Source organism: Pseudophryne corroboree, chromosome 2 (assembly GCF_028390025.1).
Source record: "Pseudophryne corroboree isolate aPseCor3 chromosome 2, aPseCor3.hap2, whole genome shotgun sequence".
In the NCBI taxonomy this organism is placed as follows: domain Eukaryota; kingdom Metazoa; phylum Chordata; class Amphibia; order Anura; family Myobatrachidae; genus Pseudophryne; species Pseudophryne corroboree.
In genome coordinates, this window is record NC_086445.1 from 512303735 (window position 1) to 512325013 (window position 21279).

At 43.8% G+C, this 21279-nt stretch overlaps 1 protein-coding gene and 1 long non-coding RNA gene across 2 annotated transcripts in view; one reads left to right on the plus strand and one right to left on the minus strand.

Moving 5' to 3' along the window:
• NT5C1A (5'-nucleotidase, cytosolic IA) overlaps nucleotides 1–20497 on the minus strand; it is a 92109-nt gene extending 71612 nt beyond the window's left edge. Inside the window, exons 1-2 of the mRNA XM_063954069.1 lie at nucleotides 19976–20497; nucleotides 5069–5236 (exon numbers count right to left, since the gene is read on the minus strand). Of these exons, the coding sequence (XP_063810139.1) occupies nucleotides 5069–5236; nucleotides 19976–20116 (309 nt within the window). The 5' untranslated portion in view covers nucleotides 20117–20497. The remainder of the gene's footprint in view (nucleotides 1–5068; nucleotides 5237–19975) is intronic.
• The window catches only part of LOC135032241 (uncharacterized), a 331444-nt gene extending 310685 nt beyond the window's left edge, over nucleotides 1–20759 (plus strand). The window contains exon 4 of the long non-coding RNA XR_010227792.1: nucleotides 20561–20759. This is a non-coding gene — a long non-coding RNA (uncharacterized LOC135032241). The remainder of the gene's footprint in view (nucleotides 1–20560) is intronic.
• Nucleotides 20760–21279: the final 520 nt, after the last annotated feature.

A 21279-nucleotide genomic window follows, 5' to 3' on the forward strand; every position in this document is an offset into this window, starting at 1 on the left:
GTGAGAACAATCCTCATTGTTCCAGATTGGCCAAGACGGACCTGGTATCCAGATCTGCAGGAACTGCTCACAGAAGATCCGTGGCCTCTTCCTCTAAGACAGAACCTGTTGCAACAGGGACCCTGTCTGTTCCAAGACTTACCGCGGCTGCGTTTGACGGCATGGCGGTTGAACGCCGGATCCTAGCAGAAAAAGGCATTCCGGTTGAGGTTATCCCTACGCTGATAAAGGCTAGGAAGGAAGTAACAGCAATACATTATCACCGTATATGGCGAAAATATGTTTCTTGGTGTGAGACTAAGAATGCTCCTACGGAAGAATTCCATCTGGGTCGTTTCCTTCACTTCCTACAAATTGGAGTGAATTTGGGCCTTAAATTAGGTTCCATTAAGGTCCAGATTTCGGCCCTATCCATTTTCTTTCAAAAAGAATTGGCTTCTCTCCCAGAAGTTCAGACTTTTGTAAAGGGAGTGCTGCATATTCAGCCTCCTTTTGTGCCTCCAGTGGCACCTTGGGATCTTAACGTGGTGTTAAGTTTCCTAAAGTCACACTGGTTTGAACCACTTAAAACGGTGGAGTTGAAATATCTCACGTGGAAGGTGGTCATGTTATTAGCCTTGGCTTCGGCTAGGCGAGTGTCTGAATTAGCGGCTTTGTCACATAAAAGCCCCTATTTGGTTTTCCATATGGATAGAGCAGAATTGCGGACCCGTTCGCATTTTCTGCCAAAAGTGGTTTCATCTTTTCATATGAACCAACCTATTGTGGTGCCTGGGGCTACACGTGACTTGAAGGATTCCGAGTTACTTGATGTGGTCAGGGCTTTGAAAATTTACGTAGCCAGAACGGCTAGAGTCAGGAAAACTGAAGCGCTGTTTGTCCTGTATGCATCCAACAAGATTGGTGCCCCTGCTTCAAAGCAAACTATTGCTCGCTGGATTTGTAACACGATTCAGCAAGCGCATTCTACGGCTGGTTTGCCGTTACCAAAATCGGTCAAGGCCCATTCCACTAGGAAGGTGGGCTCTTCTTGGGCGGCTGCCTGGGGGGTCTCGGCACTACAGCTGTGTCGAGCTGCTACTTGGTCGGTTTCAAACACTTTTGCAAAATTCTACAAGTTTGATACCCTGGCTGAGGAGGACCTCATGTTTGCTCAATCGGTGCTGCAGAGTCATCCGCACTCTCCCGCCCGTTTGGGAGCTTTGGTATAATCCCCATGGTCCTTACGGAGTCCCCAGCATCCTCTAGGACGTTAGAGAAAATAAGATTTTACTTACCGGTAAATCTATTTCTTGTAGTCCGTAGAGGATGCTGGGCGCCTGTCCCAAGTGCGGACTTCTTCTGCAATACTTGTATATAGTTATTGCTTCAATAAGGGTTATGTTATAGTTGCATCGGTCTTGAACTGATGATATGTTGTTTTCATACTGTTAACTGGGTAGTTATCACAAGTTATTTGGTGTGATTGGTGTGGCTGGTATGAATCTTGCCCTTGCATTAACAAAATCCTTTCCTCGTACTGTCCATCTCCTCTGGGCACAGTTTCTCTAACTGAGGTCTGGAGGAGGGGCATAGAGGGAGGACCCAGTGCACACCAGGAACTAAATTCTTTCTTAAAGTGCCCATGTCTCCTGCGGAGCCCGTCTATCCCCATGGTCCTTACGGAGTCCCCAGCATCCTCTACGGACTACGAGAAATAGATTTACCGGTAAGTAAAATCTTATTTTTACTGTCATATCAGTGTTTATATGTCAGGAATCTTGAGTATAAACCGCCTGTTATGAGCAGGCATAGAGAGTGGATAAGAGCCATGGCTAAAATACACAGGCGTGCAAAGCAAACGCATCACATTTGTTTTAGTCTGGTTTTTTAGGCTATAGAATTTAGAATATTAAACTGTTTTCCGCAGATGTAGGTACGTCTATGTTACTGCTGTGGCCGATTTCCTAGACACGGAGATGCTTATTTGCAGAGTCCTGAGATGGTGCATTTCCATCTCGGAGCGTCATTAGATACACTACTGAAACTTGCACCAGCCCTCCATCTGAGTATGGCTTAACTACCTCCTTGTTACTTTCCAGGTACAGCCAATAAAATCCTTGCGTCCTATTTGGCATGAACCATGTTTTAGTTGCATGGTAGGCTTTGTCTACATTGGCTTTCTCAGGTTTCTCCCGTTTTTTTCCCACTGTCCAAAAACTCTGTCTAAGCCCTCTACCAGAATTCCAAGGGAATTTAGCAAGAGCTGAGATGAGGTTCCGAACCCTTGAGTCACAGCGGGATCTGTGGCATGAATAAAACCTTTGATTCTAGAAAATCTAATATCAAGGCCATGGAAATTAAGTGTAAGAAGTTGTACACAGAAGGGCAGATTCTGAGTTGCACACACAGTGGCTTTAGTTGTGGGCAGCTGTAGAAGCCTTATTTTCTACCTTATGCTAAAGCCAGTATCCAATCAACTAATACGGGTGGTGCATGTGTGCTAGTGCCGCCCATTGATTTTACGCTGGCCACCACTGGCCTGTCGTCATTTGTACCTGCACTTGCATCAGCTACATGCTAGGTGCAAGAGATACGTCTGAAACAGGCTTCCCTACCCCAAACGCACTATTTAGATTAAGACGTAGATTTTCATACACGCCCACGGCACTCCCATGACACTCCAACAAGTCAGGGTGGTTACATGCGATCGCATTGTCACTGCCCAGTTCAGGTCCCAAAACGTCTATTTTACAGAAAGAAAGATCCGGCCAAGGACAGACTTATGCAAAGATGGCAAGGTTTGCTTCTGCACATGTGCTGTATGCAATAGCTCATTTGTGACCGTTAAGAGAGATCCATGCAACTCAGAATCAGGGGCAGATGTATTAACCTGGAGAAGGCATAAGGAAGTGAAAAACCAGTGATAAATGCAAGGTGATAAATGCACCAGCCAATCAGCTCCAATATGTAAATTAACAGTTAGGAGCTGATTGGCTGGTGCATTTATCACCTTGCATTTATCACTGGATTATCACTTCCTTATGCCTTCTCCAGGTTAATACATCTGCCCCTCAGAGCCATAGTGTACCAGAGATAATGCTGCTACTGTGGACAGTACACAAGAGAGGTGGGGATGTAACATTCCCACATTCCACTATCAATATATGGGGGGGGGGGGGGGGGGTGTAATAGGATGTGAGAATCATGAAGTGAGGGATTTTGTGAGAGTTCTCCGGGTTTTTTTTTTTTTTAAGGCGGCAATCTTTTACATAGCAAAACCAGGTTAATTTTGCCATGTAAATGACTGGCACTTAAAAACATTTAAAAAAAACAACAACAAAAAAACAAGGAGAATTCTCACAAAAATCTGACTTCCTGATTCTCACACCCTATTGCATTCCCCCATGGAGTTTTAATGTAATTTATAAGTGCAGGAGGTGTTTAGCAATAAGTGGAATTTTTTGATGGGTGGTCTGACCCATATTTTCAACTTAACAATGAAATGTATTTAAATGGCAACTATAAAACCAGTGATGCAAGAACCTGAGGTATCCAATTATGCACCAAGGAGAAGGTACATCTTAGCCTACAGGAAATGCCTTTGTACAGGTTATTTGCCACATAGTTAATAATTAAGTTCTCTGATATTAATATATTAATTACCATTAAGCTTCCCAAGTTCCAGTAACAATGCTCTGGGCCAATCTGTCTCTTATTCTGTGGTTGGTTTTTTTTTCTCTTATAATGCGCGTAAGAACAGACTAGACAGGCCAAGTGGTCTTTATCTGCCGTCAGATTGGTTTTGCTTTGTAAATGATTGCTGCTTTAAAAAAACGGGCAGACTCGCACAAATGTCCTGCACCTCCGGAACTCGGAGGCTATTACATTTAGCCGCATGTTTCTACAGTATGTTTCTATGTAACAATGCTGCACAGAGCTAATAGAGAAAAGCTGGGAGTGCTAAGGCTACGGCCACACATAGCGGCCAAGCGGGTCCCTATTAGCAGGACCCGCTTGGCCGGAAGGAGAGTGCACATGGGCGCCTATGCAGGCGCCCACACATGTTCCGCAGTGCCGCCACTACCGGGTCTGACCACAGCATGTTGCGGTTGGGCCGGACAGCAGGACAACGGGATTTCAATGTGAACACATACATTTCCACTGTGTTACATTGAAATGCTGTGTATCACTGACCGGATCCTGTTCTGCGGCATCCCGCAGAACAGGATCCGTGTGAAAACAGAATCCCCCTCCAGGCGAAGCGGGTCCCATCTAAACACTGTAATGTAAATAGATTGAATTGTGTTATTATTTGAAACAGAAGTTGAAGGGCTGATTCAGGGTTGGAAGTAAAGCAAAAATGGCTAAAAAAAAGTCTCATCAGGACTTGTTAACTAGTCTTGTTTCACTGTTGCTTACGCCCAATTAGCTTCTATAAGTATCTGTTTAATTCACAAGCAGTGCTAGATAGATCACAGGAACCATGGGAACCAATGCACCTAAAATATTAACAACGATGCCCATGTTTTTTTTTTTTTTCTTTTTCTTTAAAAAAGGTATTGCGTGCACATTTTCAATTGATTCTATTTTGCTGACTGACTGGACATCTTTATTATTATTTTCTGGTTGTTATCATTATTATTATTATTATTATTATCCTCTTTTCCTGGATCCCTAAGCATACTGGCCATATTTATCAGACTACAAGGGAGAGATGTATCCATACTTTTTAACTTTAGCAGTCTAAATAAATCCCCCCCCCCCCAAAAAAAAAAAAGAAAAAGAAAAAAAGAAAAAAAAAAAGAGCTGAGTAGTAATGAGTTGGAGTTATACAGTATGCCTTATAGATTTGTTCTCTAATTGCTATGTTAAGTGAAGGTTTATCTGTACTCTACCTGATAGACCTCATTACCTTGAAATACTTAAGTCTCTCCCATGCTCATGAGATTATAAATTGGATAAGCCTTCCTTCGGCCATGACCATGTTGTAGAAAATAGACAAGGTGTTAGCACTCCTAGTTTTGCAATCAATTAGAACTCAATACGATAATATACATCATCAGTACTTGGTTGACGTGATACTTACCTTAACAAAAGGAAATGCTGCTCCTGGTTTGAATGGCTCATTCTCGTGTTCCAACTGGTAGCAGACATAAGCCTCAAGACCCTGCTCTTTGTACACTTTCTGTTCTTCTTCCATAAGGAACAGTGCCCGAGAAGAGACTGCAATGGTGATTGCATTGTCTGGTTTAGGCTGCAAACAGAAAAACAAATACAGCTTTACAAATGTGGGTAATATGGGTTAATTTAGATTTATGTGATCCCTATAGCAATCAAATTTGAAGTAATCTGGAAAGCATTGATGATTATCAGTGTAGTTAGTTTGCAGATACTGTAAGTGCACATTTTATTTAAAACAGTCACTGTGGCAGTCCATAAGTAGCATATTGATATTTACCATTTATTCTTTGTTCTCCTTTGTACTTTAGAGTGTTAGCTATAATTTATAATTCTTAGGGTTATGGTCTACCATGGCAATCACTGGAAAATGCAGGGCCAGTGCAAGGTGTCACGGCGCCCTAGGCAGAATTTTTAGCCTACCACCCCTCAAATATCCTCACAAGTGACTGCATATACATACAGAGAGGAAAGGGGTGGGCTGCTCTATCTGAAATGTCAGATTGTGACATGTCTGCACAGCAGTCTTATATCGATGTCTCTTTAGGAGACATCCTTACTTTTATACCAGTATTCTCAGTGTTGCCCCAGCGCCCTTAGGGAGCTGCCTAAAGCTGCCTAATGGTAGCACTGGTCATGGGCACATGACACATGATGTGTTGAGCAGAGAGGTTTTGGAATAGCCCTTTGAGCTTTATCTGCATTAAAATATCCTGGTGTCTGAGACAAAATTAATCAGATGCATGCGTAAAAGATAGGTATTCAAAGAATAAAAATATATGTGGAATTGCTGCTTTAATAATTGCTTGTTGAAATAATTTTTTTAGTTGTTGCACTGCTAAAGAGTATTGCTAGTCCCAAACCATTTTGGCTTTTTGTGCCGTAGTTGCGGCTGTGACTTATGCTAGCGCTAGTAAAAGTCCTTCCCCTGATGTATGTGCAATGACAGGGAACGCACACTTGGTGTGGCTGCAGTCACAACCATCCAACTTTGTGTATCTGTAGAGGTAACCATCTGTCGACCATTATTATTATTATTAATATTATTATTATCCTTTATATGGCACCACAAAGGATCCGCAGCGCCTAATTACAGAGTACATAAACATAATAATCAAAACAGGAAAATAGTGACTAACAGTTGAAGACAATATAGGACAAGTACAGGGTAAGTAAACATAGCTACATCAGCAGACGACACTGACATAAGTATCAGGGTGGCAGAAAACAGTGGGATTTGGTGCCATTGAAGACAGTTTAAGTGAAAGATAAGCACATGAGGGCTGAGGACCCTGCTCGTAAGAGCTTACATTCTAAAGGGGAGGGGCAGACAGACAGGGGTGACACATAGCCTCTGTGGCAATAGCGGTGCGTGTGGCAACACAGCTGCTTACAGTAACACGACAATGAGACAGAATTATTTTGCATTCACTTCAAGCCACCGCCCAGTCACCACCCGAGAATGTCCATCACTTTGCCACTCTGTTTCAGATACTGTCCTGTCTGTCCCGATCACAACAGCCCCTTTGTGCATACACTCTGTGTAACGCTTGCGCCATAGTTTTCAGATTTTTTCACACATGCGCAGTTCCAAATAATCGCTCAGATATGTGAACATATGTGTCCGCCTATGAATCAGGACCATGGAGACCGGCAACTATTCTTCCAATTTAATAAGAGTTATTCCCTAATTTGTATATATGTTGTATAGTTAGAAAAAAAATAATTAACATTTTTTTTTTTATAAATTCTTTATTTTGGTTTTGAAATGAGAACAAGTTCCATACCTTGCAAATATAAGCATACAGCGAAAATTCTACTATGTAAAGATCGTACAAAAAGTCATAGATTGCTTCAACGTTAGTCATACAATCAAACACAGTCGGAATCACATAATACTTCACAGAAAAAAGAAATCTCATCCCTCAATAGCTTGGAGAATAGAGGGATGACCTCCAGTATCAATAGAGTAACAAAAATAAGGAATCCAGCATGGAACTATATAGCGAAATGGGGGGGCCTTTAGAAAATTAAGACAAAGACAAGGGGAAAAGGGCAAGGAAAGACCGAACTAGAAAGATCTCAGAATGTTGTCAGTCATCGTCCAATGGAAGTGACAGGTCAACAATAATATACTTTAAGGTAATTTATGAGATGCGAAAGCGCCATAGTCCTCGGTCGTTTTAAACTCCATCCAAGTAAACCAAGTGGCCGTATAATCCGAGTATTTCTCTAGGGCCGTAAAGTAAATGTCCTCCATATGCATGTAGAAATCTATATACACTGGAAATCATTCCCACATACTCGGCGGTTCGTAAGAGTGCCAGTGCACCGGGACAACTGCTCTCGCCGCATTATTTAAATGTTTGAGCAATGAGGTTTTGTATTTCTCTAAGGGGATGGTGGAGTGAGACAGTAGCCAGAAGTCTGGGCCAGTTGGTGTCTGGAATCCCACAATTGTAGCAGAGAGCTCTACAACTTTGGTCCAGAAAGGGACAATGGCCCTCATTCCGAGTTGTTCGCTCGTTATTTTCCTTCGCATCGGTGCGATTTTCCGCTAACTGCGCATGCGCAATGTTCGCACTGCGGCTGCGTCAAGTAAATTTGCTAAGAAGTTTGGTATTTTACTCACGGCATTACGAGGTTTTTTCTTCGTTCTGGTGATCGGAGTGTGATTGACAGAAAGTGGGTGTTTCTAGGAGGAAACTGGCCGTTTTATGGGTGTGTGTGAAAAAACGCTGCCGTTTCTGGGAATAACGCGGGAGTGGCTGGAGAAACGGGGGAGTGTCTGGGCGAACGCTGGGTGTGTTTGTGACGTCAAACCAGGAACGAAACTGACTGAACTGATCGCAGTGGCAGAGTAAGTCTCGAGCTACTCAGAAACTGCTAAGAAATGTCTATTCGCAATTTTGCGAATCTTTCGTTCGCAATTCTGCTAAGCTAAGATTCACTCCCAGAGGGCGGAGGCTTAGCGTGTGCACTGCTGCGAAAAGCGGCTAGCGAGCGAACAACTCGGAATGAGGGCCAATAGACGGGCAATCCCACCATATATGGATTAGAGTGCCTCTATTCAGTGGCGTAAGTTTGACCCAGTTGCCCGGAGGCAAGAAAAATATTGGTGCCCCCCCATACATATATATATATATATATATGTATCAGTAGCGGATCTTGCCACGGGCAAGCAGGACTTTTGCCCGGGGCGCCGCCTTCCGGAGGGCGCCGCACCATGGCAAGATCCGCTGCTGCTGTGCCTCCCGCTGCCGCTGCCCGCTGTGAAGGGAAACTAGACGCGTAGCGTCTAGTTTCCCTTTGTCGGCTGCCCGTTGTGAAGGGAAACTAGACGCTACGTGTCTAGTTTCCCTTCGTGGAGAGTACCTTTACTGTAATAATGTGCGGTGCGCGTTGACGTCATCGCGCACCGCACAGCAAAGGTCCTCTCCACGAAGGAAACTAGATGCTTAGCATCTAGTTTTCCTTTGTGGAGAGGACCTTTGCTGTGCGGTGCGCAATGACGTCATCGCGCACCGCACATCCTACTACAGTACAGGGGGCGTAACTGACCATGCCCCCTGTATGAAGCCACGCCCCCTAATGCCGCCCAGGGCGCAAGAAGCCCCAGAACCAGCCCTGATATATATATATATATATATACATACACATATATATACATACACACACACACACACACACACACACACACACACACACACACACACACACTCACACTCACACACACACACACACACACACACACACACACACACACACACACACACACACACACACACATATTTGCTCCTGCATAGCAAGCCTGCAGATTCTAACTATATGAAGCTACTACAAAACTGTTGCAACTAGGCAGATCTATGTAGGGGTCCAGCCACACACTACATAGCTATGCTCAGTAACTCACAATGCTGATCATTTCTCTGACAATAAATTTGTAGTGTCATATCCAGGATTAGAACCCACAACCTATTACACTGGAAACATGTACCTTACTGATGGAGGTATCTGCTTTTGCATAGGAAGTATGACAATTCTAAATGTATGAAGTTACTTGTAATTGTCTGATAAATAACGTCATATAGTTAGAATTCTCATGCTTCCTTTATAGGGGCAAATAGCTTCATCAGTAAGGTATCTGCTTCCAGTGTATCTGTAATAAAGAGGATGTGATTTGTAATGTGTAGTGACTAGTGGGGAAGTCGGCTACGGAAGAGATGCCGGCTGCTGTCATTTAACTTAATTGATTAATGTAGCTGAACACACAGAACAGGAAGAGAGGTGCCCCCCTTCAAAGCAGGAGCCCGGCGGCAGCTGACTCCGTTGCCTCCCAGAGTTGTGCCTGTGCCTCTGTCTTTGTTACAGCGCCAGCACAAGGGAGACACTGAGGGATAGAATTTATGCAGCAGGGCTGGTGCATTAACATTTTTAATATATAATTGTACCAAATCTGCTACAAGAAGGAACAATGCTATGGCTTACAAATATGTAATGTTATAATTGTTGCCGTCACATATTCCAGATACCCTACTGATTGCTTTTAATAATATGCTATTAATTATATGGCTAAGGGAATTGTTTTTACACAAATAATAGCTGATTCCACTGACTCCTACACAGCTAAATCTTAAAGAATAAGCACCAATTGGAGTTAAACACGTCACAATGGTTGTGACTTCCCACACTTTCTTTTTTTCTATAGCAGTCTTGCTTCTCTACTACCATCCCTCTAACACACAGGTTTTCAAACACGGTCCTCAGGACCCCACACACAGTGCATGTTTTGCAGGTAACCCAGCAGGTGCACAGGTGTATTAATTACTAACAGACACATTTTAAAAAGTCCACAGGTGGAGCTAATTATTTCACTTGTGATTCTGTGTGGAGAGTGAGACCTGCAAAACATGCACTGTGTGGGGTCCTGAGGACCGAGTTTGAGAACCTGTGCTCTAACACATAGGTCTGCAACTCGGTCCTCATTACCCCACACAGTGCATGTTTTGCAGGTCCACTCTCCTCACAGAATCACAAGTGAAATAATTAACCCCACCTATGGACCTTTTAAAATGTGTCTGCGAGTAATTAATACACCTGTTCACCTGCTGGGTTACCTGCAAAACATGCACTGTGTGGGGTAATGAGGACCGAGTTTGCAGACCTATGCTCTAACACAGTGGTTCTCAAACTCGGTCCTCAGGACCCCACACGGTGCATGTTTTGCAGGTAACCCAGCAAGTGCACAGGTGTATTAATTACTCACTGACACATTTTAAAAGGTCCACAGGTGGAGTTAATTATGTCACTTGTGATTCTGTGAGGAGCCCTGCAAAACATGCACCAGAGGACCGAGTTTGAGAACCTGTGCTCTAACATGATGATCTGTCAGTCTTAATAGGAGGTACGTATTAATATATGTACAAATGTGTAGTATCCAATATCAACCAATAAACAAACTGACTATAATAAATCCAGAGCATATTAGACAATAACAGCAACTTTCTAATTCAGTGGATCCCAAACGTGGTCCTCAAAGCACTCCAACAGTCCAGGTTTTAGGGATGTCCCTGCTTGTGTACAGATGGTATAATCAAGCTGACTGAGGTACTAATTAAGTCACCTGTGCCTAAGAGGGTGGTCTTCAGTTTGCCGGCTGTCGGGATCCCGGCGCACAGTATACCGGCGCCGGGATCCCGACAGCCGGCATACCGACACTTTTTCTCCCTCTTGGGGGTCCACAACCCCCCTGGAGGGAGAATAAATAGCGTGCACCGTGCCCTCAAGGGGATTATTTGTGCTCGCCACACTGTCAGTATGCCGGCGGTCGGGATCCCAGCGCCGGTACGCTGGTCGCCGGGAGCCCTACCCGACATACTACACCCCCTAAGGGAATACAGTTATAATGCCAGCAGTCGGGATCCTGGCGGTCAGGATACCAATGCCAAAATACTGACTGCTGACGATGCCACCAGCCGGAATCCCGGCTAACGAGCTATTCCAACTTGTGGGTGTCCACGACACCCATAGATTGGGAATAAAACCTGTGGCAAACACAGCGAGCCACCGAACCCGCAGCGTGGGGAGTGCAGCGAGCCAGCAAGGGGCTTCGTTGCGCTTGCCCCCCTGCCAGCATTCTGGCGGCCGGGATCCCGGCGTCGGTAAGCTGACCGCCGGGATCCAGCCGCCGGTCAGCCATACCCAACCCATGCCTAAGTATGGATATCCTTAAAACCTGGAATGTTGTGGTGCATTGAGGACCACGTTTGTGAACCACTGACCTAATTGATTACTAGGTGGTTATTGCAGTTTGCTAATAAGTAACTCACAGCATTTATACCTGATCTGACTATTTTGTGTACATTAATCTGCATAATGACAATTAAATTAGTCACTAAGGGGCTGATGCTGAGCTGAACATAAGCTTGTTTGCAGAGAATATCGTTTTTGTACTGCACGTCTGTTGAGCCACACACATTTGGATTGCAGTTGCATAGGTTTATAATTTAAACAGACACTCATTATTTACACAGATTCTCTAGCTGATTAAAACCATGTGAAATGCAGGCTTGAAATCAGTCAGCCACAGAACCTGTGTAATTCATGAGTGTCCCCATTTAAAGGGATAGTATGGTAAGCCTACCATTACACATCTTCTACCAAAAAACTGGGTGGTAGCGACGTCCTTCTCATGTAGGCAAAATTCACTGATTGTCTGCCAACATAACTGCAGATGGGTCGCAAGCATCAATAGGCCTGTTTCCAGGTGTACCTGTTAATTCAAGTATAGGACTGGTGCGAGTGAGAACTGAAGAGGATGACTTGTAGAAAACTGAGTGCAAGAGGCATTTAAGTCTACATATGGACAAATATACACTTTTTCCCAGGCATTTTTTTTCCAAATAGACCATGAAAGAAGGACTCAGCATTCAATAAACAAAATGTTCTTACTCTTTGAAAGGTGGACTGATATTGGGGCAATCAAACTGTACCATCATGGTTAACAGGTTCTCATACAGCAAAATATTCTCATATATCCAGCCATTGGTGGAGTATATTTAAATTGTATACACATACGCTTTTCTGTAGTAACACTACTACTTGCATTTAAATTCTCTTTTGGTTTCTTCATGAGCGGGTTCGGTTTCTCTGAATCCGAACCCGCCCGAACTTCATGTTTTTTTTCACGGGTCCGAGCGACTCGGATCTTCCCGCCTTGCTCGGTTAACCCGAGCGCGCCCGAACGTCATCATGACGCTGTCGGATTCTCGCGAGGCTCGGATTCTATCGCGAAACTCGGATTCTATATAAGGAGCCGCGCGTCGCCGCCATTTTCACACGTGCATTGAGATTGATAGGGAGAGGACGTGGCTGGCGTCCTCTCCATTTAGATTAGGGTTGAGAGAGAGAGAGAGAGATTGACCTGAGGCTGTGATACTGTAGAAGAGAGTGCAGAGTTTAGTGACTGACGACCACAGTGACCACCAGACAGTGCAGTTGTTTGTTTTATTTAATATATCCGTTCTCTGCCTGAAAAAAACGATACACACAGTGACTCAGTCACATACCATATCTGTGTGCACTGCTCAGCCCAGTGTGCTGCATCAATGTATATATATATATCTGACTGTGCTCAGCTCACACAGCTTATAATTGTGGGGGAGACTGGGGAGCACTGCAGTGCCAGTTATAGGTTATAGCAGGAGCCAGGAGTACATAATATTATATTAAAATTAAACAGTGCACACTTTTGCTGCAGGAGTGCCACTGCCAGTGTGACTAGTGACCAGTGACCTGACCACCAGTATATATAATATTAGTAGTATACTATCTCTTTATCAACCAGTCTATATTAGCAGCAGACACAGTACAGTGCGGTAGTTCACGGCTGTGGCTACCTCTGTGTCGGCACTCGGCAGCCCGTCCATAATTGTATATACCACCTAACCGTGGTTTTTTTTTCTTTCTTTATAGTCATACTAGTTACGAGTATACTATCTCTTTATCAACCAGTCTATATTAGCAGCAGACACAGTACAGTGCGGTAGTTCACGGCTGTGGCTACCTCTGTGTCGGCACTCGGCAGCCCGTCCATAATTGTATATACCACCTAACCGTGGTTTTTCTTTCTTTCTTTATACATACATACTAGTTACGAGTATACTATCTCTTTATCAACCAGTCTATATTAGCAGCAGACACAGTACAGTGCGGTAGTTCACGGCTGTGGCTACCTCTGTGTCGGCACTCGGCAGCCCGTCCATAATTGTATATACCACCTAACCGTGGTTTTTTTTTCTTTCTTTATACATACATACTAGTTACGAGTATACTATCTCTTTATCAACCAGTCTATATATTAGCAGCAGACACAGTACAGTGCGGTAGTTCACGGCTGTGGCTACCTCTGTGTCGGCACTCGGCAGCCCGTCCATAATTGTATATACCACCTAACCGTGGTTTTTTTTTCTTTCTTTATACATACATACTAGTTACGAGTATACTATCTCTTTATCAACCAGTCTATATATTAGCAGCAGACACAGTACAGTGCGGTAGTTCACGGCTGTGGCTACCTCTGTGTCGGCACTCGGCAGCCCGTCCATAATTGTATATACCACCTAACCGTGGTTTTTTTTTCTTTCTTTATAGTCATACTAGTTACGAGTATACTATCTCTTTATCAACCAGTCTATATTAGCAGCAGACACAGTACAGTGCGGTAGTTCACGGCTGTGGCTACCTCTGTGTCGGCACTCGGCAGCCCGTCCATAATTGTATATACCACCTAACCGTGGTTTTTTTTTCTTTCTTTATACATACATACTAGTTACGAGTATACTATCTCTTTATCAACCAGTCTATATATTAGCAGCAGACACAGTACAGTGCGGTAGTTCACGGCTGTGGCTACCTCTGTGTCGGCACTCGGCAGCCCGTCCATAATTGTATACTAGTATCCAATCCATCCATCTCCATTGTTTACCTGAGGTGCCTTTTAGTTGTGCCTATTAAAATATGGAGAACAAAAATGTTGAGGTTCCAAAATTAGGGAAAGATCAAGATCCACTTCCACCTCGTGCTGAAGCTGCTGCCACTAGTCATGGCCGAGACGATGAAATGCCAGCAACGTCGTCTGCCAAGGCCGATGCCCAATGTCATAGTACAGAGCATGTCAAATCCAAAACACCAAATATCAGTAAAAAAAGGACTCCAAAACCTAAAATAAAATTGTCGGAGGAGAAGCGTAAACTTGCCAATATGCCATTTACCACACGGAGTGGCAAGGAACGGCTGAGGCCCTGGCCTATGTTCATGGCTAGTGGTTCAGCTTCACATGAGGATGGAAGCACTCAGCCTCTCGCTAGAAAAATGAAAAGACTAAAGCTGGCAAAAGCAGTAGCACCGCAAAGAACTGTGCGTTCTTCGAAATCCCAAATCCACAAGGAGAGTCCGACTCCAATTGTGTCGGTTGCGATGCCTGACCTTCCCAACACTGGACGTGAAGAGCATGCGCCTTCCACCATTTGCACGCCCCCTGCAAGTGATGGAAGGAGCACCCGCAGTCCAGTTCCTGATAGTCAGATTGAAGATGTCAGTGTTGAAGTACACCAGGATGAGGAGGATATGGGTGTTGCTGGCGCTGGGGAGGAAATTGACCAGGAGGATTCTGATGGTGAGGTGGTTTGTTTAAGTCAGGCACCCGGGGAGACACCTGTTGTCCGTGGTAGGAATATGGCCGTTGACATGCCTGGTGAAAATACCAAAAAAATCAGCTCTTCGGTGTGGAAGTATTTCACCAGAAATGCGGACAACAGGTGTCAAGCCGTGTGTTCCCTTTGTCAAGCTGTAATAAGTAGGGGTAAGGACGTTAACCACCTCGGAACATCCTCCCTTATACGTCACCTGCAGCGCATTCATAATAAGTCAGTGACAAGTTCAAAAACTTTGGGTGACAGCGGAAGCAGTCCACTGACCAGTAAATCCCTTCCTCTTGTAACCAAGCTCACGCAAACCACCCCACCAACTCCCTCAGTGTCAATTTCCTCCTTCCCCAGGAATGCCAATAGTCCTAGATGGGCCCGGTGTTTGTGTCGGCCACTAGGGTCGCTTATCTTACTCACACAGCTACCTCATTGCGCCTCTTTTTTTCTTTGCGTCATGTGCTGTTTGGGGAGGGTTTTTTGGAAGGGACATCCTGCGTGACACTGCAGTGACACTCCTAGATGGGCCCGGTGTTTGTGTCGGCCACTAGGGTCGCTAATCTTACTCACACAGCTACCTCATTGCGCCTCTTTTTTTCTTTGCGTCATGTGCTGTTTGGGGAGGGTTTTTTGGAAGGGCCATCCTGCGTGACACTGCAGTGCCACTCCTAGATGGGCCCGGTGTTTGTGTCGGCCACTAGGGTCGCTTATCTTACTCACACAGCGACCTCGGTGCAAATTTTAGGACTAAAAATAATATTGTGAGGTGTGAGGTATTCAGAATAGACTGAAAATGAGTGGAAATTATGGTTTTTGAGGTTAATAATACTTTGGGATCAAAATGACCGCCAAATTCTATGATTTAAGCTGTTTTTTAGGTTTTTTGGAAAAAAACACCCGAATCCAAAACACACCCGAATCCGACAAAAAAAATTCGGTGAGGTTTTGCCAAAACGCGGTCGAACCCAAAACACGGCCGCGGAACCGAACCCAAAACCAAAACACAAAACCCGAAAAATTTCCGGCGCTCATCTCTAGTTTCTTGAAGATGTCATATTTTATGTCATTATAGTCAGAGCCATATGGCTGCTCTATCATTAAACGTAGTTAGTCGATTTGGACAGTTAACCATTGGTTTGTTTGCACAGACATCATTAGTTTTAGCATAATTTTATTACATTTTATTATTATTTTTTAATCCTTATTTTATGGCTAAGTACTGTATGTAATACTATATAATACCAAAATGATTGCTATAATCTTTTGCATTATTATATATAGTGGATGTTGTGCAATTGTTGTAAAGAATTTAAGCATCAGCTAGCACTCATTTTATAGAGGTGTATAGTAGAAACCAGTTGATCCACAGCTGCTACAGGCAGCCAGAATAATACCCCTTTTCCACTGCCGCTAATTGCTAATTGCTTTGATTACCTGGGTTGCAGCTCAGTGGAAAACGGTTCATCCGTGTCGAGTGACCCAGGAATCCAACCCGAGCAGGGTTGGCTTTGGGGAAGGACCCGGATTCAGTGGCAGTGTAAATGGGTAAACCGGATCATTTGACCCGCCTCCCGTTTACAGCATGGGGACGACGGTGATGCTGCTGGCTGCTTCCTGAGGTATGAGTGACAAGTTGTTAATATGCAGGTCATATTCACATGTGTTTGCCGCAAGTAAAAACATTGAGGAAGCCTAATTGAGCACCAGTGAAAAAGAACTCAAGTAAAAGTGCAACAAACACATGCAAACAGATGTGCATTTAACATATGGTTATATAAATGCATTTTTCTTCTGATTTTAATGCAAATACAATTCCAGACCTTAAATATATACAGTATGACACTGTAAATCTGCCCATTAGTATATATAATACTAAGGGGCAGATTTAATAACAAGTGATATTCTTATCACTCATTACGAATGTTAAATGGTGCTCCAGCCAATTAGCTCCTACCTGACATTTTTTGAACATATGGCAGTTAGGAGCTGATTGGCTGGAGCACCATTTAACATTGGTAACAAGTGATAACAAGAATATCACTTGTTAAATCTGCCCCTAACTTTCTAAAAACACTGATATTTATTTAGCCATACCGATCAACTGCCCTGAACATGACAGAAGACTCCAGATTTGGGATTTGTTCTATTTCATGACATTTATGAGGTGAGCCACATCAATGTAGCGTGTACCAGGGGTAGATATGCAGGGATATAGGTCTGAAGCAAAGGGGTGATCATGAGAAATGTAGCATGGTTATACCACTTTTTTTGAGCACTCATGCTGCTGATTGGCTGTGTGCGCTCATTGTCTAAGTTGAAGTTGAAGATGTCTTCCTATTGGGATGCATGATTTACTGATATTTAATATTTGCAGCAAACCATACATCACAACTTATTGGCAGCCTGGATCATGATAGGGAACATACCATGATGTTAAATGGATGGATGGTTCTATTCTATAATACAGAGAATGCATGGCCACGAAGGCATTCCCTTGCCCACTTTTAACTGCAGCACACACCAGTGATAGGTACATTCAGCACCCATTGGCAGCTGCTCTTCTTTGCAAAAGCAGGTGATGGGTCATACTTTCCAACTGCTGAGTAGATTGGGACAATGCAGTCCCATTTGCGATGGTCGGACAGAGCCCTCAAATCAGGACTATCCCACCAAAATCAGAATGGCTAAGAGATACGACTAGACCATAGCAAGCATCAGCAGTTTGATTACGTCTAACAAAATGGATTTGTGCAAATGGTTATCTAAATGCAGTATTACTAATTTAATTGGTTTTGCATAGCAAAATATTCAAATCAGATTAAAGACCTAGGGCTTTCTTGGTTTGTGTGCAGCAACAGAGCACTTTGTCCCCACTAAATTACTTTTTCTTTACAGTTATTGAGAGGTGGTAGAAATCGCACCTTGGCACGCATTTTTATTTTTTAGGAACATGATCTGTTATTTAAGACTATACAATTGAGAGCTGCAAGAGCTCCTGCTCCCTCCCCTCACAGCTCTCACTGGCTGCCTGTTAGACACAGCCTCACTTTTCACCCATCCAGTAATGTACCAACCCCCCAGTTCTCAGACGTAAGGTGTGTACACACGGTGAGATAAATCTGTGAGATTTTGACTATACAGTCAAAATCTTAAGGAAAGTTAGTGCACATCTCAAGGTGTTAGGGTGTGTACACACGGTGGGATTTTTTCTTCCGATTCTGACTATATAGTCAGAATCGGAAGAAAAGTTAGTGCAGATCGCAAGGTGACAGTCACCTTGCGATCCCGATTCGATGCCGATGCGTGGTCCCGCACGGTCGGCATCAAAAGAAAAGATAGACTGTGCAGGCAAGTCAATTTTGACTATCTCTATAGAAGAGATAGTCAAAATTGACACTTAGCCAAAATCGCACATAGCCAGTATCGCAAGCACAGTCATTATGTGCTTGCGATACTGACTATGTGCCGATCCGGCCCCTGTCGCATAGTGAGAATCGGGCATAGCCCGAATCTCACCATGTGTACACACCCTTAGGCAGCTTGCAATACCGATTCGATCCTGATGCTCACTCCCGTGGGGTCGGTATCATAAGGCTACACAGACTGTGCAGGCAAGTCAATCTCGACTATCTAATATACTATCTAGTACAAAGTATAGTCAAAATTGGCACTTAGTCAAAATCGTACATAGACAAAATCTCAAGTACGGATCAAAATCTGTACTATCTGGGCTCTGGGGGAGTTCAAGGTGAATCGCATAGTCAAAATCGGGCATAGCAAGGATCTCACTATGTGTACACACCCTTACCACTGACCCACAATATCCCCCAACTAGGGCAGGAGTACAGAGATGGGGGTGTTGGAGATGAAAGTGAGATGGGGGTGTGGGACAAATAAAACAGCAAAGGGGGGGGTGGATGGGGAGTAGAGACAGGGGGAGGTGGAGGAAATGAAAGATAGAGGGGGAAGAGAGAAGCAGAGATCAAAGGGTGGGGTGGGGGCAGAAATTAGACATAAGGGGGAGGGGGACAGATGAGAGAAACTAACAGAGAACCATCAGACCTAAGCCATTGATGGCCAACCCTAGTAATATATTCTAAAACCAGATTATGTATGGGCCGAGTGAAGGGTTATATTATGATCCATTTAGTCTGAGATATATAAATATAATACTAGCAGTTGCCACAATTAAATAAAAAGTGTATATAGATATATATAATGCTGGACGGTTTGATAAAAATAAATAAAAAATAATTTATTAATATAAACTAAAATATTAAATATAATGCCACAAATGAATGCATATTTGGATTCATACTATTAAGATCTCATACTATTAAGTTGTTGTTCAGTATGTTTATGTCCAACAAGTTTCAATGAACTGCGTTGGGTGTGGGTAGGCTCACTGCCAATTTTAGGGTTATTAAAAATGTACATGGGGTTTTGTCATCTGATCTGCAAACAGAAATAGATAAAACAAGCTATTAACGAACAGACAGAACAAGATGCAATAAGAATGATCAACAGTTGACTAGTGATGGCAGAAAAACGTGTCAGGCATACTGTACTACTATGAGATAACCGGCTATCACTGGCACTAATATAGACATATTTATATACACACGGAATCATGTAAACAGGCTGTAGTCTATGTATATATGGCTTCATGCCTTCTATTCTTGTGGAAGAGTCAAAGGTCGATGACCTTGGCTGTTGGCCCATTCCCGATAAGCTGCTGATCCTACAGTTGAAGGTCACACAGCTTTATACCCCTACCCATACAATCATGTTCATGAGCACTAGGAATAGCAGCTTCTGTCACTGTCTTCTATCTCACATATACACATACACAGCCTGACATATACACAGATCTTGCCTAGTAGAAGTCAACAGCTTCCTTACTGAGTAATGAACATCAATATACAACATGAAGCGGAAGATCCAGTGAGCTAAAAAGTGAGATGGTCCATGTTACGCAGTTTGATGGGGTGACAGCAGCACTTTACACAGTAGCTTTGGCACTTGTCACTATGTTGCATTTAGTTTATTTCATGAGATGTTTAGGTCTGTAAATAAAACATCTAGTAATTCTGACCATTCTTAGTACATACCGGTTTTGGCTTCTTGGTCGGTGTAAGATTATTATAGAATACTTTGGCATCTTCCCATTTCTGTTTCTCTGCAGAGCTTTGCTCAGGGACATGGCTGCTCTTCGATCCTCCCTCATCTGTGCCCTCGGAGCCAGGAAGCATATTTGCTGATGAGCCGATGGGCTTGGGTACTGCTAAATCCCACAGTGATGGAGATGTCAGCCTCACACTACCCACTCTGCCTTTCCTTTCTAAATATCACCCTCTGATATTTGTATCTCTCCCTCTCATCTCTCTCTGGCTACTTACTGCTTTCCAGCTCTCTGTATGAAACTACACCTCCCTTTTCTTCCTTATATCAGACACATTCTTGTTTTGTTTCTCTCTCTCTCTCTCTCTCTCACACAAACACACACACAAACACATACACTCTCTCTAGATTTGCCTAGTCCCCCTTTGCCTCACCGCACTAACACCAGTGACAGGTCTTTATAAGGCATCCTATACGCCCCTGTGTTCCCAGCTCCTGATTCCATGAAATGGAGAAGGGAGGGATAAATATATACTGACAGTGTAACTCCATAAAACATTTCCTGCTCTCTCTAGGCTTCAGCAGCACAGCCTCTCATACGCTGGTCAGGAAGATTGTGGGAAACCAAGATGAAAGGAAAGAAGATGAATTCGTGTGGATGCTGCTTGCTGTACAAGTGAAAACTGAACAGTATGCAAATGTGATATTACATATTCAGTGCTAAGAATTTCATTTTATAGGTTCACATTTAAATTATACATTTTTCCGATGGCATCTCCATTATCGCTTGCTCTCTAAGTGCTCGATTCAGTTACATGCATGGGGTGTAGTATGTTATGCCAGCGCTTGGGATCCCGGCACCAGGATCCCGACCGCCGGCATGCAGGCAGCGGGGTGAGCGCAAAAGAGCCCCTTGCAGGCACGGCGGCGCGCTACGCATGCCACGCTATTTCTTCTCCCTCCAGGGGTGTTATGGACACCCCAAGAGGGAGAATAGTTGTCGGTATGCCGGCTGTTGGGAATCCGGCGTTGGTATGGTGAACGCCGGGATCCCGACAGCCGGCATATCAAATGCCTCCCCATGCATGTTAGCTTTGCAGATGGATCACCTGCATTTTAGCAACTGCGTTTGCATTGGAGCCTGTATAGACAACTTTAACCAAAAATGGGTAAATTAGAGTCGTACTTATCCCCAGGGACGCCTACAACTTTGCCAGGCCCTGGCACAGGGAGAGGGCGTGGCCAATGGGGTTGTGTGGTCAGACCCCGTTCTTAACGAAAATGAAACATTAAA